Source organism: Propithecus coquereli, unplaced genomic scaffold, assembly GCF_000956105.1.
Source record: "Propithecus coquereli isolate 6110/MARCELLA unplaced genomic scaffold, Pcoq_1.0 Scaffold32, whole genome shotgun sequence".
NCBI classification, from domain to species: Eukaryota; Metazoa; Chordata; class Mammalia; order Primates; family Indriidae; genus Propithecus; species Propithecus coquereli.
Window position 1 is genome coordinate 3,199,622 of NW_012148841.1, and position 23,584 is coordinate 3,223,205.

The following is a 23,584-nucleotide window of genomic DNA, read 5'->3' on the forward strand; positions in this document are numbered from 1 at the left end:
TGTTGAAGTGATAATATTATAGGTTAAATAAAACATTAAAATTAATTTCCCCTCTTGGAAAGTTTTTAATGAGGCTACCAGAAAATTTAAAATTATATCTATATGACTCTCATTATATTTCTATTGGATAGCATTACTATAGGTGTTTGGAGATACAAATTTGATAATTATGAGATACAGATTTGTGAATATAATATCATAGGTGTAATTTAGACCAAGGTGTATATAAATCTGACCATGAAGTATGTTAAGTAATAAAGGGACTAATGCACCTGAAACACAGTTTGACTTACAAAACTCCATTTACCAGCAACTTCTCAGGAACATACACAACCACAATATAAATACTGAGATACTATGTTTTGATGAAGCCAGACCACAGCTCACATAAAAAGAAAAAAAATTTTAGGAATATTATTTAGTCAAGTGTAAGCTTTTTCTTTACCTCTGTAAAATCTGAACATATATTCAAAGGAGCTTGACTGAGAGGTCCACATAACCCATAACTATAAACCAACCTGATGAAAAGGGTCGTCTCTATATTCTTTTTTCACACATGGATTAATCTGAGGATTTTCCACATCTGTCTCACTGGTACAAGATGAACGGCATTCTGCACAATGTAACAAGTCTTCCCATAATATATCTTCTGTTTCAGATTCTGGCCTTGTACTCTCAGAATCCTGTCTGGAACTTGAACAGCGAGAGCTGCAACTAGTACCCGATTTAGGGGCATCCTGAAATCAAGATATTCTTTGACATTAATACAATTTATGTACCCTTTCCAATTCAAAGGATTCTATCAGAACCATATATTGTTACTTTTTGCAAAAACAACAAATACACCGTCAAAAGACAGTGAAAGAGATAGCAAAACATTAAAAAAAATATTCATTTTTAAGCAGTAACAAAAGGCCCTTGTATCAAAATTTATTTGATTTCATATTTCAGCTCAGATGATACTTTGCATGCAATGGTTGTGCCTATTTTCTCTTAAATTTTGATTTAAATTAATTTAAAAGAATTTTTACTGAATAAAGAATGGTTAATAGCCATCCTCAGAACCAAATATGTTCAAATCTTTGGATTTCTTTTTAGCCATCCTCTGTAACTAAGATCTGTCAATTACACCTTTAAAATGTTTTATATTATCCCTTTGTCTTTCCCAGGCTATCGCCAGAGTTCAGACTTTATCATTCATACCTTCATTGCTATAAGTACCTCCTAACTGACCCCTGCCTAAAAGGCGTTCTTCTTCTTTCCAGACTCCTCTAACCAAAGTCTTTCCCTGGTTTCCCTCACCTCTCCTTCAAAAAGTTCAAATTCCTTCACTGCACATGCTTATCTTCGTATGTGCTAGTTTTTGACTTTGTCTTCTACTTCATACCATAACCTTTTCCTCCAGTGATATCGGGCTACTCGCTAGCCCCTAAACATGGCTTGCTCTTTGCCACTCTAGCCTTTGATTATGTTCCTATCTTTTATCATTAATCCTGCTCTCCTTTAAAGAGATGTTGAAAATTAAATGAGCATGGTAGCTTTTAATCCAAACCTGGCACAAAGCAGGGACTCAACAAATGTTAGTTTAAAGCCACCTACCTAGAATGATCACTTTGTCCCTGAAGTGAGTTATTATCATTTATCTTTACTTGACAATATATTTTGCATTGCTTTCCAGAATCTAATATATTGCCTGTCTCAATTAAATGTTCATGTATTTCATGTTCGCAAATAGATCGTAACTGTCAAATACACTATAAGTCCATGAAAGACAGATTTTTTTTTTTTGCCATCCTTACCACAGGTAATAAAATATCCTGAATAAGGTACATTATACATTATTGATAATCAATCTGTTGATATTAGACTGGGGCATATGAATCCATATTTAGTGTATTGACAGAGTGATTCTGAGAGAAAGGCTGTTTGTTTAGGAAGAACTAAAAACATTTTTTTTTTAAAACATTTTTTTAAAAGAGATGAACAGGAAAATGAATAAAGAAATAAAAAGAGAAAATAAAGAAAAAAAAGGGCAAGAATCAGTCTGCTTTGTTTTAGAAACAGGACTCCGAAAATATTTCAGATTCAGTAATGTCAACCAGAATCCTTAAAGTATAAGAAGTTTTCATTATAATAATTGTCATTAGATAGCAAGGCACAGAAAATATTAAGTTTTCAGTAAGTGCAAATTTGACGTTTTTGATAAAGCTAGCTTATTATCTATCACTAACTTATGATGCAGATTTATTAATAAGATTCAGAAATAAATTAAGGATTAAAGGCCTGATTACTGTTTAACTGAAACTAATGACTTATTTCAGGGATAAGGGAATATCTATAATTCTTCATAAGTGTTTTTTGCCAAATACTGATTAATAAGTGGGCCATTTTACAAACGTAAAATCTAAAAATTATTGCCCATAATTGCTTATATTTCAAACAGAATTTTACCTGCAATATCTGTGATGAACAGCTACTTTGAATTTTACTACAAACTGTTGAATAAAGCCTAAAAATAGGAAATTTTACAATTGAAGAAAATTGTTCAAGTTAACCACATTTTGGTTTGCTCTGCTCATTTCCAATCTTTAGACAGATAGCCAAAACTGAACTTATCAAATTTAGAGGACACACAGTATTTATTTCAAGGGAATATGCATTTATAAAATAAATGCTTTGTGCTAAGCTATTTATGTACAAGCATATTTAACCCTAACAATCTGAAGAGGATGGTCTTATCTCCCCATTGTACGGATGCAGAAAAGACTCTAGAGAAGTTCAATATTTTTCCCAAGGTCATTTAAATGATCTTACTCCAAGCCCACGGTTTCTTCATTATGCTTCCTACTTACCAAATGTTACCTTTATTAAATGAAAATCTAATCTACAATTGGGAATAAAAAATGGAAAACACTTACAGAGTTGAACAAAGACAGGACAGAGCAGGAAATAGGATAAATGCTTAAAAGAAGCTATCAGTTCCCTAGGACACCTCCCACATCCCAGATAAGCAAGTAATCCCACCACTGTCCTCCCAACAGGAGACTGGAAGAAGCCAATCAGACACAGTATTAATAGATAGTAAAAAAAGGGCAAAATCAAGGGGATTAAACAAAGTCTACACATTAAATGAAAAGATTTCCCACCTCCTCCTCAGCCTGCTTGGTGTCAAACACCATGGCAGCCTGTTTTATTATCCCCTACCCCCATTCCACCAGAAGATTGGATGATTCTTCCTGAAAAACTAGAAGCCCCTAAAAATTTTATTGATAGATACTGCCTGCCATCTGGAAGGCTTACGACAAATGGCTCTCTTCCTCACCTCTCATATCTTACAGTGAAGCCCACCAGTCCCACTCATGCACAAAATGCTTCCCCAAAGGATATTTTGTTCATTTCTTTTTGTTTATCAGTTGGAATACTTTTATAAAGAGAAATTAAAGTTCAAACTATTCTCTTTGGCTCCTGAGTCCTTCTAAAAAGACCTTAGTAGTCTTTAATAGCTTCCTTGCTCTCTATCGTATCAAGAGGTTCCCAGGTCATTTTGTGTATTTCTTGCAACAGTCAGGAATCAGGAATCAGCTATTTCTTCAAGGAGCCCTGTTTTTTGTTTTGTGGGTTTTTTAAGTGATAAATGGCATAAGGTAGGTACTAGAGATGCTTGTTCATTGTGTTTGGGTGGGCCCAAACAATTTTTTTGTGCCTCATTCATAAAGAAAAAATATGACCAGTAATTTGAAGGGAGTATAGCAATTTATACCATAAATAAAAATGCAAAACAGCGCTACAAATCTTCTGTCTCAATTTTATTTATTCAAAAGAGACTTTACTTTGCTTTTTAAAAAACGTCTCTTTTTAAAGCTAGTTTGACTTCAGAGAGTTAAAATTTTTTAGAACTGAATGCAGCTTTTTAAATACCTTCCAGTCTAAGTTCTTCACTTCACAGATGAAGAGTTTGATGACCAGATTTTATTTTTATGTAATCTTTTATATATTAAAAAAGATTTAAAACAATCAATGCCTACCAATTACCAGCCTTACTTAGCTTGAAATCTAGAAGATTTTAAGCAACATATTTATGTAAAAGTTAAGATTAGTAGAATAATGTTCTATCCTTCAAGACTTTCAAAATACGGTTGCAAACCAAGAATAGCAAAAATCCTGGGGGTTGAGAAAAGTACTTCTAAAGCCAAATAATTCATTCCATAGGAGAGAGCTCAAACAGCCTTCTAGCTCCCTTCCAGCACCAACTGACTTCTAACTGTATGAAGAGTAAGACTACGATTTCATAAGCTTAGTTATCGGGTTAGGAGAAGGACACAGTACATCAAATGATGTGGGTGAAGAGGGAATGAGTGGACAGACATACTGGCATCAGTGTCTAATGGCAGCCACTGAGAAAAGAAATGCAACCACGGTCACCGGAAAAATTAACTAGAGATACAACCACAGAGAAGAGTGTGCAAAGAAGCAACTCTGCTAATTTTAATACTCTGAAGGCATTCATATTCTAGCACAGTGTAATATTGGATTTTTCATAAGTTTAACCCAAAATCATGAAGGAAAAAATACTAATATATTTCAAAAAGAGTACAAGGTAATGTTAAGTGACATAAAGTGTAATTGATTTGCCTTGAAGCCAGAGATTTGAATGTTCTATCCTTAGAACAGAAACTGAAAATTCAATGAATAAAATTCTTTTTCTATTTAAATAATTTTAAGCTCAAGAGATATGATAAAGTTTGAAAAGGGTTTAGAGAAAGCAAAAATCAATAAGAAAAAACGGAAACAAAGAAAAAAAAGAACTGAATTTTATAGTATGAGGACTTAATAACCAGTGAGAATATGAAAGAAGTTACTCAGAATAATAACTTTGCTATAATCAAGAATTATAAAGCCTTTCAAATTGTGAAAAAGACGAACACAGAATCTGCAGATTATCTCTCCAGAATGGTCTTCTTTAAAAGCAAACAACAAACAATGTACGAGTCTTCAAAAACAATGCACAAAATGAGTTCAAATATATGATTGTCACTATATGCACAATACATAAATCTAAAACCGCTACTCTATAAATCCACATCATATAATAACAACAGATATCGATAGTAATGGAAAATATTTCAACAATAATTTTCAATTGCTGAAAAAGTTATAAATTAGAAACATAGAAAATAGCTATGTATGTACATATTTAAGGCCAAAGTGTATACCTCATTAGGATAATGTTTCTTATAATGGTGTGACTTTCTATTCCGAAGAACGCTTTCAGAAGTCCTGTCCACGTGACGGCGTAGTGGGTATCCTGCTTCAGGACCTTCCTCACTGGAGACTTCATCAGAGATATTTGTTATTGTCCTTTGGGTATCCTAAGTAGGGAGTACACAAAAAGGATTAAAATAGGTAATTTCTAACTGAACTTTTAGCTTTTAAGATTTTAAATTACATACACATACATACATGTATCTTCAAAATACCTTCAAATACCTCAAGGTGATTAGTACTACCTGATTTTCTGAAAACAATGTCTTAAATCAGTGATTATACTTTTAAAGTACATTTTACTTTTAAAAGTACTTCAACAGCCATTTGTCAAACATTGCTCTATAACATTTTTGTTCATAGAGATTTGAAACAGTTAACAAAAATAAAAAAATATAAAACAGGAGAAAAGGAGAACAGAGACCATTTAAAAGAAACTGAGAGACCTGAAAGGAACTAATTATACTATTTCTTTCCAAACTGAAAAAGCCATCAATTATAAGACCCCCTGCTGATTCAATACTGGCTTATGGGCAAGAGGGAGTGAATGATAGCTGTATGTGTGCACATACCAAATAGACAACATTCTGTACACATCAATTTGTGAGAGACATCTAGATTTTAGAAATTCTGAAACTAAAAGACTCCAGAGCATACGTTTTATTGATATCTTCGTGTTCCTCATATAACTTTACTATGTAATACAAACCTAAAAATGTGTTTGAAAGCTGTATGATTGAAAACTTATCTGTTGAGTGATCATAGTGATGTGAGGTTCATATTATAAGAGAGCTAAATGCTTGAAAAACCAGAGTAAGGGACCATATTTCACTGCAGGCCCATGCTGTTCTATAGCTACTGGTACTGAAAATATATGTCTGTTCAAGTAGTAACACATACTTTACCCGAAATAGTAGTAACACAAACTTTACTCAAAATTAGAGAATCCAGGCTGGGCACGGTGGCTCATGCCTGTAATCCTAGCACTCTGGGAGGCCGAGGTGGGCGGATTGTTTGAGCTCAGGAGTTCGAGACCAGCCTGAGCAAGAGCGAGATCCCGTCTCTACTAAAAATAGAAAGAAATTAATCGGACAACTAAAAACATATAGCAAAAATTAGCTGGGCACGGTGGCACATGCCTGTGGTCCCAGCTACTTGGGAGGCTGAGGCAGGAGGATCGCTTGAGCCCAGGAGTTTGCGGTTGCTGTGAGCTAGGCTGACGCCACAGTACTCACTCTAGCCCGGGCAACAAAAGCAAGACTCTGTCTAAAAAAAAAAAAAAAGAAAATTAGAGAGTCCTCTTTTCTTTATTTTCCTTAACACAAAATGTTCATGCTTACATTCCTAAATGTAACAGAAGTAACATCTTTTAATTTGACCATATATTTTTTTTTACTATTTACTACTTTTTTAAATATTTTTTTAACAGATTTTAAAGAATAAATTATTTAACAAAAAAAATCAGTGAAACAAAGAAACAGAAGACATTACACTAGGTTTTGTTACAATGAACTCAGAGTCTCTTTGACTATTATTTTGGAAAAGTAAACAAATAATGGTTACCTTTAACAAATATTTCCTTAATAAGAGTTTTTTCAGATTAAAAACAAAACAGATGTGCTGAGAGCACAGGTAATGAATGTAGAAAAAAACAAGACATTTTCTTATGATGAATATGAATAGAATATTGGTCTTCTACTTTAGCTTTCTGAATAATTTAGATGTTCCACTTAATGCATATTCTTACACATATGGAAGTAGGGAAAGAAAAAGTAAGGCTTAACAAACAACAATTATAAAGTGCTTTAACATTTTGGAAAATCAGAGCCATTAATCAACACCTAAGTACCAAATTCTACTGGCAATCAAGTTTAATCACATAATACTTTATCTGATTTTCAGCTTCATTCGTGTTATTTATAAAGGCTTGCAGAATAAATTCTGGAGACAATACTTTGTTTAAGGGCAACTACTGATACTATATTTAAGTCACTTTGTTAGGTAGATAGTGAGGGACTTCTGACTCTCCTGGAGACAAAGACAGGTGCCCCAAACAACTGTCACACCTGAGGGAGGAAGGAATGCCCTGCCAATCCGCCAATTACAACTTAACGCACCAACTGCCAAAGAATGCAGAGGATTCCCCAGCCTGTAGGCCATGCAGCCCAGGCACAATAGGGTCTAGAAGGTGACCTAGAACAACCTAAGGCTAAATATCATGTCATTACCTTAAATCTGCATTGCAGTTCCCCCTACCATGGACTTTCAGAGAGGATCATAGGATAACCACATTCGCAATAAGACTCAGGTTACACAATTCCCAATTGCCTATCAAAGTGGTTCAATGGTGACATTTGAACCACAAGGAGGGCCCAACCTAGGCAATACAAAACAGGACCCCAGACCATAATTGGAGCCCTCCTGTTACAACAGGGGGCCCTTTCACCATCTATGGTGAATGTATCTTACTTTGATCAATAAACTTTTCCTGGTGCTTGCCTTACTTTTGGTGTGTCTGGTCATTCCTCTGCCAAGAGCACACCAAGAACCGAAAACAGACTGCTGACCTGACAACTTCACATTAGCTAATATAAAATCACACAGGCAAATTATTTTAAATGTCACACTTACTTTGCTGGGAGCATTCCTCAGTGTTCCTGTGTTCCAGGTTGTCTCTTCTGGTCGAATAGTTTCACACTGAGGTTCATGATTTTGTATTCCATCTTCACTGTTTTTAACAGTCTTTTTCCCATCAAGGGATACATAGCCATTGTCAGTTTCAGTAGATTTGTCAATTGAATTCTTTGCTTTCTTTGATCTAAAAAGAAAAATATGCAGAAGCATGTTTGGACTTAGCTTATTTTGAATGGGTTATTGATGGAAATTATAATCTGTTAATAATTACATCTGACAGTTATTTCTCAGAATTTTAATGGCCACCCTATTTTCAAAATAAATAATTTAGAAATATAATATCTAACAGATGAAATAAATATGTAAATTAATGTCCTACCTCAGCTTATTTTACAGGTGTTAAAGTCCTACAAACAGCAATTCTAGGAGACATGCCCTAACTTATCAAAAAATTCTTAGTCAAAGTCACCTGGTCTTTGAGCAAAATCTAGGATCAAACTTTTGCCCATTTCCCCTAACTGATCAACACTATGGTGCTCACACGGTAGTAATATTCTCCAGGGATTAGGGGGTTGGTGGGGTGGTAAACTCACAACTAATGGACTCAGTGAGCATTGTAGAGGGGAAGGGCATGCCTCTAATCCTCGCTTGGGTGAGGCAAAGTCATAAAATGTAACCAAAATGTTTGTACCCTCATAATATCCTGAAATGAAAATAAATAATAATAATAAAAAGGCCAAGAAGCAAAAAAAAAAAAAAAAATTAGCCCATTCCTTTATGATTCATAATATACTTTGAAGTTTTAGTTTGAAAACTATCTTAGTAATTTTCAGGTTAAGTCACAATTAGTAATTTAACTTAGTTTTAACACTCTACCCAAATACTTTACCATTAGTATGTATACATAAATATCTCTGATAAATTCATTTTAATATAAAATGGAGAATAACATCTTTTGTAACATAAAAATATATGAAAAATGGAAAACTTTAAATAAGGTTCTAAATAACGGAAGAAGTAAAAGTGAAGAATACAATGAAAACAAAGAAATAACCTCTTTCACCCACTGAAATAATCTCTGGAAAAAACATTAGTAATCATGCAGCTTATAAATACCTAAAGGGCTAAAATTGAGGATATTCATTTACAGGAATAATTTTTTTCAATATATAAATACTACATGGGAAATAATAAACAAGATATTTTTTATTAATAGGCAAATGCCTGGGGAGTCTTCTACAGAGATAACGGTGGGTGAAATAATGGCTATCCAAAAGAAATGGTTAGTAGAAATACAATGTAAGTCCTGTACATAATTAAAATGTGCTCAATGCAGATTAAGTCTATCATAAAACATTTTAAAGCAATTATATTTAAATAAATTTCCTTGAATTTTCCCCAGAGGTATTAGTTTTGTAAGAAAGGAAAAATAAAATTAGTATATTACCTTCGATTAGGTCAAAAAACAAGTTTTTTTAAAATGTACACACACACACAAAACCCTACATTATCTTTAACACTACACTTAACACAGTTCTATTGGCATCTGTTTTAGAACTGGGCAGGACTTAGAACTCTCCTATTCCAAATGCTCATTTTGGAAACAAGGAATCAGAAGCACAAAAAGGTATACGCGACCTATTTAAGGTTACACAGCCAGCTAGAAGCAAAGCTGGCACTACAGTACAGACCTTCTGACTATGAAGTTAATTATATCTCCATACTACCTCCAACTGCCCACTCTTTGGGAAACTGCCTATTAGGATTTCTTAACACACTCTTCTAAGCCCAGAAGTTTGTGTCTTATGCTAATAGGTGCCTCTTCTGCAAGATTCCTAAAGGAGACAGACAGATCATATTTCCCACATGCTCTACAGAGCACTAATGCTTTTTATTCATCTGGAACGCATCTCCACAGAGTAGCGAGACTGGGAAGCCCAATCTGCTGACCTTTTTCTTTCTATACGATCCTCAGAAGCATGGACAGATCAAGGGAACAATGAGCCATAGAACAGAAATCATTTAAGAGTAGTGGGGAGAGGGGAGAACATGAATTATAGTAGAGAGGAGAATGGGCAAAAATAGAAAACAAAAGGCACAGCGGAAACTTGCAAACTTCTCTGCCTGAGGAAGAAAGTGATAGAAGCATCAGTTATTAACTGTTCCCTTTACTACATCTGTATTTTGAACATTATGCAAAATGAAGTTATTTAATATCCTGAAAAATGTCAGAAACTCAAAGAAGAGGGAGAGTGCTGGAAAGGTATTTATGAAGGCTCATGGAAATCAGACTAGGCTGAGAAGGGAGGGGGGAAGGGATAAATGAACTGAAAGAAGAGTGGAAAAGTTTATAGAACCATTAATCAGACAGAATGTGCAAGAAGAGAAATTTATTTGGGAAGAAAGATGGAACATGCTGAGAAACACGAGTAGGCAATTGAAAACATGGGCCTGGAGGCCAGTAACTCAAAGCATAAATAGAGGATGAAAATTTGGGAAAACATGCCAAGTGAACCAGAACTCTACAGGGCAAAAAGACAAAGGCCTAGTGAAAGATCTTTGAGTCAGTAAAAGCTGTTGCTTTAAGAATTTTTCTAAGGGACATGTACTCTTTCCTTAACAGGGCAAGGTAAAGACTATGTCAAAGACTACTACCAGTAGCACTCATTATGATGCCTTTCAGCTACGTCTCACTTCCTTCCGTATCTCTCCTTCTTTCCAATCTTCTATGGGTTGTTTCTCTCCCCACCATCCACCATCTCCTCAAAGTATATGTAATACTATCAGGAGATATGAACAGTAAGTTATTAAGCTATAGTACCTATTTTATGCTTTTCATGAACCAAATGCAGATCAAGCTGCAATGGCAAAAGAAAATACTAAATGTAAGCACCACCCTCAGAGTTTACAAAGTAGCTCAAAATACAAACAAAGGCAGCCTCAGTGGCTGGTAATGACAACACTTGAAAGAATATCATTGGAGTGGGACAGCAGGAGCACCCCAGTGAGTCAATAATGGCAGCCCATTTAAGAACAATATTTGGGCAGGGTTCCAGGAGCAGCCTGGCAGGAGATGGGCTATATACAGGGGATTAACTGAATAAGTAAACATACTAACAATAATGGAATCAGGTTTTTTACTGATAGAAAAAGTAGATATAAAAAGGAGGCCGGGCGTGGTGGCTCACGCCTGTAATCCTAGCACTCTGGGAGGCTGAGGCAGGCGGATTGTTTGAGCTCAGGAGTTCAAAACCAGCCTGAGCAAGAGCGAGACCCCGTCTCTACTAAAAATAGAAAATAAATTAATCGGCCAACTAAAAAATACATAGAAAAAAATTAGCCGGGCATGGTGGCGCATGCCTGTAGTCCCAGCTACTCGGGAGGCTGAGGCAGAAGGATTGCTTGAGCCCAGGAGTGTGAGGTTGCTGTGAGCTAGGCTGACGCCATGGCACTCACTCTAGCCCAGGCAAAAGAGTGAGACTCTGTCTCAAAAAAAAAAAAAAAAAAAAAAAATATAAAAAGGAGAAAAGATAGAATGAACCCCTGGTATTGTATTTGAATTTGAGCTATCATTACAAATTCATGGTTTATAATGTATAAAGATAGCTATAGAAATAAATATAAATGTTAAGGGATAAATGCACATGTTCTTGCTCTGCCACTGAAAAGGCCTGGGGATAGCAACACCCCAAAAGCAATAAGCACGCCTTGCACCCAGATTTTTTTTTGCACCAAAAAAAAAAAAAAAAAAAAAGTAGCTGATTCCAGGGCTGGGGCAGAAGGAAGTAAAAGTTGAACCTGAAACATTCTTTTGCACCAGAAAGTAAGGAAATGCTCAAAGAACAATAGAGGCATGTCAACATAACAAGGAAACTGCTCAAAGGGGCACCACTGGCTAAAATTGGGTCAATCTGATCATCAAAATAAATAATGCAGTAACAAACTGAATAAAATAGAAATCTATGAGTAAATAGATTGCTCATAATCTATTTGTGTGTAAAAGGAAAGCTTCTTCTTAAAGTAGAATGCCAAATAATAAATGTAGAAGGAAGGATGAAGTTAGATAAATCACCATTTGGGAATCATCATAATAATAATTTGGGCAAGAATCATCAATGGATGCTAAAACTAGAAGGTGAAAGTGGATGAGAAATGGGTTGCAGTTGGCCCTCCATATCTGCAATTCCACATCCACTGATTCAATCAACCTTTAATTAAAATGTTGGTTGGCTTAATATGGTGTGCTGGTAAATCTTTAGCAAGTTCTCTAGGGTTGTTTATGTATTTCCTGACTTCTATGGTGCCAATAATTCCACCATGGCCAATTTCAAGTACCAACTGATATCACTGAACATAAAATTGGGAAGAAATATGAATATTCCGTTCTCACAAGTTACTTGGAGCCAGATCCAGCACACCACTGGCACAAATCCAAACTGAGGAACATTCTACGAAGTGGCTGCCCTGAAGTCTTCAAAAAATGTGAAGAGCATGAAACTCAAGGAAAGACTGAGGATCCATCCCAGATTGAAGGAGACGGAAGAGACGTGATCAGTTGGTGTCGCAAATGATCCCAGATGACAGCTTTCTGCTATAATAAAGGACATCAATAAGGGCAATCAGCAGAATTTTAATTGGGTCTCTGGATGAAAGGTAACACGAGAGTTCTTTGTGTTGTTCTTGCAACTTTCCTGGAAGTCAAATTGTTTCAAAATAAAATTACATATTGAAAAAAGTACAAACTGATTTGTCACCTGATTGGGGCATTTCAGCATAAAGAAAATGCTGAAAGAAAGGAGAAATGGTAGAAGAGCTAAATTTTAATTATTGTAAGTAAAGAGGGTCAAAACCTGTGACTGCTCCAGGCCAGGTTTAGTTTTACCACTAATTGCTATGTGACTCATATTGCTATTAATAAGTGAAAGTAAGAACCTCAAAGAATAATACGAATTTCTCAAAAGGAACACAGGTTTCTAAAAAGATGTTTAAATAATTCATTCTATTCTCTTGCTTTAGAGGGTAAAAATACTAAGGAAAGGCAGTAGAAGTGAGAGATTTACTTAAAAAATAAATATTATAAAATTTTACCTACAATATATATTGTAAAGGGAAGTTACTTCAGGCTGCCTGCTCTAGGCCAAGAATGGCACTGCGTTGCTGTATCATGAATGTGTGCAAGTGAGCCACATTCCCGAACAGGAAGATAGTTGCTTCCACTTGAGAGGTAGGCAGTGTGACCCAATGGCCAGGGCACAACAGGCACTGCTGTGTGGAGGATTTTGACATGTAGACTGGGGACACACAAAAAGAACCTAGAAAGCTCAGAGCAGTTGAAAAGACCACCGGCCTGAGAGTCAAGGCCTCCCGACTCGGCTGTTATTAAGTGATTTCCAGTGTTATGAGGAAAAAATCAAGATGAAATCAGTGAAAAGTTTTTTGTAAATTACAAACATTGTATCAGATGTTACCAATTTTATTGGCTTGACCATGACCTCACTCATGGATTTTGAAAAGCTGTTTACCAAATTGAGTATAATGATGAGAAAATAGTTATATTTAATTGGAAGACAGCTCAGTCAGAACCTCGGTTTGACATGGATAGGATATGATTCTAGCATAAATCAAGGAAACCTGTCATTTAAGACCACCAGAAAATGTGTAATTTCTGATAGGCTTTTTAGAATATTGAAAATTGATTATAGATTTTCATTTGCCACTCTTGAGAATTCCTAAGGTCCTAGGGGATGTTAGTTAGAAACAACTGAACTTTGTGATTTTCAGTATCCTTTTGAACTCTATATTCTATAATTCTTAGAGGAAAAAAAATCTCAGATTCAATTCTGTCCTAGGTGTTGATGAAGCTTGTAGGAGTTAACTAGGGGCTTTTCCTAGGAACATCTATTGATGCTGAGGGAGAAGGGCCTAGACGAAGGACCAGCAACCCAGACCTCGCCAATCACCTAGGCAGTGACCCATCATAAGGCCGCAACCCTCCTCAACTCTGCCTTAGCTGCTCACCCTCATATTCCCAGCTTCTTGAGTTTACCAAACATTTCTATTCAGAAAAATGATATAGGAATGACGTTATTAGAATTCCCAGAACCACCCTTCTTGTAAAAACACCGCATTATTCAACCCCTTGTTTAAATTCACTTTCAGGACCCAACTAAAATGTGAAGCCTTCCTAACTTTCCTAGGCAGAGATAGTTGTATTCTCCTTCATGCTCCTAGGGTATTTTGCTTCTACTTATAACATTGTATTTTAATGGTTTATATGTGATTCTCCTCCAATAGCCAATTGTCTCCAGCATTGTATTCCCAGTATGTAACACAATGCCTGGCCTATGATAGGTGCTTATTAAATATTTCTTGACTAATGAGGAAAAAAAAAGTACTTCCTGCATTGGATTTTGAACTGAAAACATACATAAAGAAACCAAGTGCAATTTCATGGTCATGATCAAGGCTTACAGTTTTATAACTAGCCTGCCACTTTAATCTTTGGCTAGCACAACCTGGGTAGAATTTTCTTTAAAGTACTATGCTTCACATTCAAGGAATAGTGTATGTCAAAGCTACTCTTAGAAGGAAATGACCCTTAGACATATATGCAGTATAAGCCGGGCACAGTGGCTCACACCTGTAATCCTAGGACTTTGGGAGGCCGAGGCAGGAGGACTACTTGAAGCCAGGAGAGTGGGGCCAGCCTTAGCAAGAACAAGACCCCCGTCTGTAAAAAAATAGAAAAATAAGCCGGGCATGCTGGTGCGTGCCTGTAGTCCCAGTTACTCAGGAGGCTGAGGCAGAAGAATCATTTGAGCCCAGAAGTTTGAAGTTGCAGTGAGCTATGATGACACCACTGCACTCTAGCCAGGGTGACAGGGTGAGACTCTGTCTCAAAAAAAAAAAAAAAAAAAAAAGAAATATATGCAATATAATCACCTTAGTTCCACTGTGAGATAAATTATGACTTTGGTCCTTTCTAAAAAATGCAAATAAATATATAATCTACATACATAAATCATAACACTGGATGTGTTTTTCACGTTGAAAACTTTAAACAAAAAGTTAACACAACTTTTAAAAGACTTACCAGTTCATAACATCTCAAACCTATTATATTAAACATAAAAAATACTGTGCATATTAAACATGAAAACGAGTGTGTATATTAAAATACAGATGAAGGTTCACTCGCTCACCTGCAGCTCACCTCCTGACGTGCAGCCCAGTTCCTAAGAGGCCACGGATCAGTCTGTGGCCCGGGGTTGGGGATCACAGGCTTAAACAACCAAACTATTTAAGCCACAGTCAATAAAAGCCAAATTTTAATCCTTATACCAAAAATTTCAAGAGGGACTGCATACCACTTTAACTTATATTTTGCAGGGTATGCCATTCTGTGAAGAAAATCAATTTATTAAATCTTAAACTTTCACTTTAGTGTTAAAAATGATAAATACTAAGGCTAAATGTGACAGGAATCTTAAAGGTAGGTGAATCAGGCATATAAGTTAACATGTGATCTGGTTTTATTCTGATATGACCAAGTCAATTTTGTAAGTTACTTTCTCTACTCAAAAAAAGAGCATAATTCCTGTTTGCTGTCTGTTTTTCAGTGATATTGTGATGGCAAAATGAACTTTAAAGGACATCAAAGAAAATTTAGGATCTAACTGAATTCTGAAGTATTATGCTGAAGAGATACACAATGAAGACATAATTCTTCCTATTCAATCTTTTCAATAGAAACTAAAATCATGCTAATTAAGATAAAAATTCACTGACATTAAAGTACTAAATCCTTAGGAAATATGATTAATTTCTATACCATTTTAAATTTATATTTTCTTAGGCTTTGTTTCCTCAGGTTCATAAAGGTTTTTAAAAGTAACTCCTAATTTTTCAAATGCGAAATACTGTGCACTGTTTTAAAAAGAATAGTTTTATCTTGAGAATGAAATGTACTTAGAGATGATAAATAGCACCTTTCCAACTTATAAATACACAATTTTAAAACAGGGGTTCTCATCCTAACATTTAAAAATCATCAAAACACCATACACAAAGCCTAGACATTTTTGTGGTTATTCATTTATTTTTCCATAAGTTACGTTAATTGAGATACCTTAATAGAAGTATCCAGGTTTTCAATCTATGAAACAATTTTGTTAAGTCTCAGTTGATATTTCAGTTTAAGCCCTTACTCAGTTAACAAAGCCTGAGGGAAGATGACATCATCAAGATTTCTAAAATCAGCTTAGGATTTCTAAACTTAACATTTCTCTTAGGACCTTTCTGTACCTAATATTTAAAAACAGTCGCATTCATATGCTGGCAAACCAGCCCTAAAATGAGACAGCTGAAAATAGTACACTGTTAAAAATATTCAGATGTACAGTTCTCATGATTATAGAGAATAAACCCAGTGGGTTAACCACTGTAATGGATACCCACATAATAGTAGTCTTGGTCATGGTCATCCTGCAGCCCAACAGGAGGAAAACTGAAGTCTGGATCTCATTTGACTATAGAAAGATGATAAACTTCCAAAGGTACCAACCTATTAGTTTTAGGGGGATTCTGAACACTGAACATATATAGAATCAGTTTTAGACAACCAAAACAACTAAATGATTCCCAAAAAGCAAATGATATCCACTATGCTATTTATAACTACTTATCTGAAAGTCTTGAGAAATGTTTCAGAAACTGCCTTTGCAGTGATTAAACTGTTTACATCCTAATATTAGAAAGGAGAGCTATTTTTTTTAAAAGACTAATGAGAGAAATATAGACAGAATCCAACACAAGTTAAAAAAGAAAAACATATTGTCTCTGAAAAAGAAGAAATTGGAATAACCAGGGTTTCAACTTAATCAATGCCATGTTACTGCAAACTATTAAAATTTGGAAAACTTTCCCAAAAATTACAATCAACGAAAATATGCCCAGGATATAATTGCTTAGTTGTATAATGCATGATAAACTTTATCATAAGAGCACAATCACAAATTGACAAAATATATTAGTGAAGGAGTTAACAAAGTGACAGAATACTTATTTGCAGTATCCCTTTTCTTCATTTATTAATTTAGTACCTTTCATCAGTTACACTCAATATTTTGATCATAGCTTTTTAACTGTTCAAACTTATTTTAATTATATGTAAACTAGTACCATAACTCTTAAATGTTTTGAATTAAATATCCAAAATAATAATAATAAAAGATTGATTCAGGTTTAATTTATTTTTGAAGTTTGCTATAATTATATTTTCCTATTTGGTTTGATGGCACAAACTATACAACAAGCCCAGTGTAAAAAAGGAGAATTTCATATGAAAGTATACATTTTATTCATTTAAATAACAATGTCTATATGTTTTATTTCAGATAAATTTGTTTAACTGAGGCAGGGACTTAGAAGAAAAAAATTTCGTACAACTCACATATTAGCCAATTTTGATCTGTAATGCAGATAAAAATAAATTAACCAATTAACAGAAGTAAAATAGTACTTAAATATAAAAGAAATCAAAATCAAGAAATCCTAACTAAATATATTTTGGTAGTATATATATATTTTTATTCTTACACAGATGTATTTACACATAACCCAAAGTAAATTTTACGTTCTCTATATTTTCATTATCTATAGTATTATAATTTATCAAAACAAAATCCATAATGAGGCTGTCAAATTTAAAGTAATTAATATTCATTACCTGAGACTGAAGTGCCAGAAAAGGGATAGTGCATCTCTATGCCATATATAGCCTTAAATAAATACAAACCCTGATAAAAAGAAAGCAGCATGCCAGAGATCTCTGAAGACAGCGCCAACGCTGTAAGAGGTGCTTGTACCATGGCTCTGAACTGCTCCCTCCTGTGTGTTATCTGTGGTACTAGAACCATCTCCTTCCCTATGTACTTCCAAATGGGCTGCTTTTCTTAATTTCCTTTATCAGAAGAGATTAAGAGTGGAAGGCAGCTTTAAAATTTTAACAACCATTTTCTTAGTACTACGATCAAAATTTTGAAAAACATAAACACAGGAACTTTATTTAATACATAATAAAATTTAGATTTACTTTATAGTATTTAATCCAAATATCATGGTGCATATTCAAGACCAATTTCTATAAATGTTAAGATATTGTTCCCTGCTCATACTGACAGGTCAGTGGCCAGAAGATTGTAAGGATCACATTTCTTCCCTATTTGAATGCCACTTATCTGCAGATGAAGAAAGAAGAAAATTTAGACTGGAGAGAATTATAATCTCACCAATTAGCAATGCTGTTTATCTAATGTAGGTTATTATCTTTTAAAAATGAAATGGGCTTAAATCTCAACACCCAAAAACTGCAAATGTCACAATCTCTTAGCAATAATATTCAAAAGAGGAATTGTTCCAAAAGACCCTTAAAACAGAACTCCATTGTACAGAGTAGCCACTGAGACTTGCTATGTTTACTTAATCAAAGGGTAATATTAAACAGCTTCAAATAGTATTTAATAAATAGTTTAGCTGAAATTTCTTCTTGGCTCTTGCTTTTGCCAAAGCATCTTAGAAACACATGGTTTATAAGTAGTGAGAATTATTAACAACTCTAGCTAACGTATATTCCTCCCTACATTGATATCAGGTGACTAGAAATAAACTTCAAGGAAAAAACAAACAAACAAAAAAAACAGACATGTGGTCTCAAGATGGCCGTGAGGCAAATATAGAAGCTAAATCACTTGGTTATTAATTCTGAAGCTCAGTGCTTTATTTGAAAGGGCAACTTTATAACATTTTACTCTATGTAGGTAAGAGCAGTCAAAAACAATCCTGGATTCAAATTATGGAAATCCATAAAAAGATCACTTTTAAACAGACGGTACCTTCTTCGTTTACCCCCTGTACTTAGAGGAGGTTTGGGGGTTCTTGTCGAAACAATCTGGCAATGCACAGTTCCCAGGAGCAGCATCAGCCATATTGGCCCAATCACTTCTGTCAGAGGTATACTATGTGGGCTAGAAGCGGAACAGTATAGCACTATTGCAGCAACTACAAAAAGGGAAAAAAAATATGCTTAATTATAGATCTGATAGTCACTTCTTTAAAACTTTTAAAATTGTTTTTATATTACCTCTTGCCAGATTATTTTTCTAAATTTAAATCAGTTTAGAATGTACTCCAGACAAGCTCTTTCAGACTATTTTACTGTTTGCCACAACCTAACCATGGTATATTTAGTAATAAACTCTTGGAGCAAGATGATAATCAACATAGGCCAGGCATGGTGGCTCACCCTATAATTCTAGCACTTTGGGAGGCCGAGGCAGGAGGATCACTTGAGGCCATGGAGTTCAAGATCAGTCCAGGCAACACAGTGAGACACCGTCTCTACAAAAAATAGAAAAATCAGCTGGGTGTAATGGCATGTGCCTGTAATCCCAGCTGCTTGGGAGGTTGAGGCAGGAGGATTGCTTGAGCCTAGGAGTTTGAGGTTGCAGTGAGCTATTATCATGCCACTGCACGCGCAACAAAGCAAGACCGTGTCTCCAAAAAAAAAAAAGATGATAACCAACATAATCTCTAAAGTATACAACTCAACAATGCAATGAAAATTAGATGCATATGAATCTAAGGGGAAGATCACAGACAACTGAAAGAACCACACTAACTTCAAGTACATTTATTTCTTTGTTTTATAAAGAAGGAAGTCTTATGGTAAGTATAATGAGGCTATAAAGAGCTTCTTATTAATAGAGGTCTATCTCCTTAGAATTAATGATATAAATTTACTTAGGCATATTTTCCAGATAAACCACCCATCAATGCTTACCATTACTACATGAAGGGGCAATCTTGTTTTTGGCTGCTCAGCATTCCTTAGACTTTCTGTACATAAACTCTTTTTACCTTTTAGGAGTCTCCCTTCTTTATCTGTCTACCAAATCTTCTCCTTCTTCTATCTCAGGGACAGACATGTAATCTAGGCTTGCCACAGTCTTAACAACTCTGAGCACAGCAGCTAATAAAAAGATGGGTAAGTGACCTATGGAGGGCCAATCAGAATCTTTTCCAGGGCCTAATACAGGTGCTTGAAGAAGGCCTTTCTCCTAGATCACAAACACTAAAGACAATGAAAATATGAATTTGCCAGGGGCCATCTCAGCACCATTCAGAAAGAGCCAACCTAAGAGTGTGACTGGCAAGGAAAGCAGAGTCAACAGCATAAAACGTGAAGATGTCACCTGAGCCTCTAGATCCAGCCATGTCTGAATCCAGGGCCTAGGAGTACCTAATTCTGTTTTGAAACAAGTGGAAAATTTGAATATTAGAAGATTTTTGATCATTTCGTTAAGTACAATCATTGTAATGTGGTCATGCAATATGCATATTTTGAAGAGATATGTTCCTATTGATATATTCAGGGGTACGATGTCTCGATAATTTACTTTAACAAAACAGAATAAGTAAACATCCCAAAATGTTAATAATTATTAAATCAAAGAGATGGGTATATATGGGTGTTAAGGTGACCATGTAATTTATCATCTAAACCAGGACACTTCTGATCGTGAAAGGGGGGCTGTTCAAAGCACCAGGACAACCTGAGTACACCTGGACAGTTGGACAGTCCAAGGCAAATTAGGATATATGGTCACCCTGGTTAGACTTGAAACTGGGCTTTACCACACTTGGTGACTGTGTGGCTTTGGTCCCTCAGGTCTTTCAGGTCCCATGTTTATAAGGTAGGCATAATAATAGCACCTAGGCTGGGCATGGTGGCTCAAGCCTGTAATCCTAGCACTCTGGGAGAACAACGCAGAAGGATCGCTTGAGCTCAGGAGTTCGAGACTAGCCTGAGCGAGACCCTGTCTCTACTAAAAGTTGAAAAATTAGCTGGGTGCAGTGGCATACACCTGTAATTTCAGCTACTAGGGAGGCTGAGGCAGGAGGATCATTTGAGTCCAGGAGTTTGAAGTTGCAGTGAGCTATGATGATGCCATGGCACTCCAGCTGGGGTCTCACTCTGTCTCAAAAAAAAAAAAAAAAAATAGTACCTATATTTCATTGGGTTATTGTGAGAATTAAATGAGACCCAAAAAGCACTTAGAAGAGTACATGGTGTATAGAACGAATTTCAACAGAATCAGGACAGCTCAGATTACAGTGGAAAAAGGTATAGTAAAAAGAAACCATACCTAAGGCATGAAAAATAAACTTGTATAGTTTGCATTTTATAAAAAAGACTGGCATGTATGTATGTTTGGGGGATACATTTTGAAGAGGTTTTCTTTCCAATTTTTAAAAATCCTCTCAATTTCTATTTTTCTTTAGATATCCACAGATTCAAATTTTCATAAAATTACGTCGGAAAATAACTGCTTTGTTTTCTTATACATTTTTAGTACCAAACCAGTTTTTGTGGCTTATTAACACACTCGTATTCACTTCATACTCAGTAGTTGTTAGTATATGTTTAAAACAAAGTCTTAGAAATCCTAAAAATATAACATCCTGAAAGTTAAAAGCAAAATGCATTTCCATCACTCAATTATACCTTGAAGAAGATATAGTACAAGAAGCCAGAAAAAGATGACCTTTGATGTTACTTGTAACCACCACCGGAAGAAAAAGGGAAAAAACACAACTCGAACAATTCCCTTTCTAGTTAGAGAAGTCCAAGGACTTTCAGGCTTAGCCTTAGCAAATGCAGATCCTGGAAAAAAGTAAAATAAATGATGTATATACATATAGATATATTTTTTAAATCCAAAGTAGCAGAAAAGAATCAACTAGTAAAGATTTCAATTCAGAGTACATTTAGGTATTATTATTTAATTTCCTCAGATAAAAAATTTCAATGTTTGGAAAAACAACAACACATATAACTTTATTCTGTACTATGCTATGAGTGAGAAATGTCCAATTTTGAGTAATAGATACTTTTAAAAACATCCTTCATGCTATTGTATTAACTCAGGTACTTTGAAAAACACTATTAATTGAAACTAACAGCAGAGTTTCCCCCACATATTTTATAAATACAGGACAATACTCAAATGTCAGTTCTAGTTTGGAATTACAAATTACCACTTTAATTTTTATAACCAAGTCTTATAGTTTGCTAAGCAAACATGAGCTGTTACTCTTTTACACTTATTTCTTAGAATGATCTTTAGTGTGAGGAAAGACTAATCAGTAATATTTAAATACTTCCACTCTCTTTTTTATATTACTACTGCCTTCATTTAGGCTCATAATGCTTTTATTGCTGCAAATATATATATATATATAGCGTGCCTATTTTGAATTGTTTCATCAAAGTCAATGTCTACTTGTATTAAGCATTTATTTGTCCGACACTCACCTCTTACAAGATCAACATCTATGAGGTCTGGTTTCACATGAGCTGTTTTCTTTGGTTTATTCCTTAACCCCTATGATATATTAAAAGAAGTACTGAAATTATATATATATATATTATTTTAAAAATCCAGAATAGCAGAAAATAATCAACTCCTAAACATTTCAATTTAAATAAAATTAAGTAATAACATACACAATAATGTAACACATTATACATTTGTTACAAATGGAACATAATTATAGTTGTGTAATAAATTTGATTACTTTCCTAGAGGATATATTTAGGGATATGTGTAACATGAGAAGCCTGTTTATTATTAACAGTAAAATTATAATACAAAGACTATCATTATCAAGCAAACTCAGGTGTACAGTCTGAGATGGTCCAGAGGATTGCATTGGCCCCAGATTGGCATTAGGAGAGTGTTGAGGCTGGCTCGGGGAGCAGTGGCCCCCATGGCCCCTCAAAGTGTGATGCTGGGGGTGTTATTGCAGAAAGCAGTGGATCACAGAGCTGAGGACCAGATCAGGATGCAGACTTCTCAGCAGGTACCAATCAGCTGAGAGCCAGGATGATGCACATCTCAGGGTTGCCACTATGTTCACATGCCAACCAATGATCAGAACACAATGCCACCTCATCGCCTCAGAACTTAGATACCATAACAAGGAAGAAGGGGAGGAAGAGGCAGTTATTGTGAATTGCATTTAAATTTGAAATTACTGAACACTGACTAAAATTAAGTTTCTGCCATCGGTGTACAGAGCAGAAGTGCGGGGTGGAAATCAAAATTAGTGGGTAAAAAAACTATGGAAAAATAAGTTATTTTATTACTTGAGACTAGGGTGTTAAGAATTAGAAGAGCTTAAGCTAAACTCCTCTGGAGCCAAGTGCTGAGGTATGACACAAATGTTTAGATGATTTGCTTATTATTCATTAAATTAAGCAAGTAGGCCAGGTACAGTGGCTCACATCTGTAATCCTAGCACTCTGAGAGGCTAAGATGGTAGGATGGCTTGAGGCCAGGACTTTGGGACCAAGCTGGTCAACACAGTGAGACCCTGTCTCTACAAAAATTAGAAAAATTAGCCAGGCATGGTGGTACGCGTCTGTTGTCCCAGCTATTCAGGAGGCTGAGGCAGGAGGATCACTAGGGCCCAGGAGTTTGAGGTTGCAGTGAGCTATGATGATGCCACTGTACTTTAGCCCAGGCAACAGAACGAGACTGTCTCAAAAAAAAAGAGAAAAGATAGCTAGGTGTTGTGGTGTGTGCCTGCAATCCCAGCTACTCGGAGGCTGAGGCAGGAGGATCAC

At 35.3% G+C, this 23,584-nt stretch overlaps 1 protein-coding gene across 1 annotated transcript in view; it reads right to left on the reverse strand.

Annotated features, from left to right (window-relative positions):
- PHTF2 (putative homeodomain transcription factor 2) overlaps nucleotides 1–23,584 on the reverse strand; it is a 115,993-nt gene that overhangs the window by 20,656 nt on the left and 71,753 nt on the right. The window contains exons 4-10 of the mRNA XM_012650302.1: nucleotides 22,271–22,340; nucleotides 21,461–21,619; nucleotides 18,789–18,954; nucleotides 17,693–17,857; nucleotides 7,894–8,080; nucleotides 5,214–5,369; nucleotides 519–737 (exon numbers count right to left, since the gene is read on the reverse strand). Of these exons, the coding sequence (XP_012505756.1) occupies nucleotides 519–737; nucleotides 5,214–5,369; nucleotides 7,894–8,080; nucleotides 17,693–17,857; nucleotides 18,789–18,954; nucleotides 21,461–21,619; nucleotides 22,271–22,340 (1,122 nt within the window). The remainder of the gene's footprint in view (nucleotides 1–518; nucleotides 738–5,213; nucleotides 5,370–7,893; nucleotides 8,081–17,692; nucleotides 17,858–18,788; nucleotides 18,955–21,460; nucleotides 21,620–22,270; nucleotides 22,341–23,584) is intronic.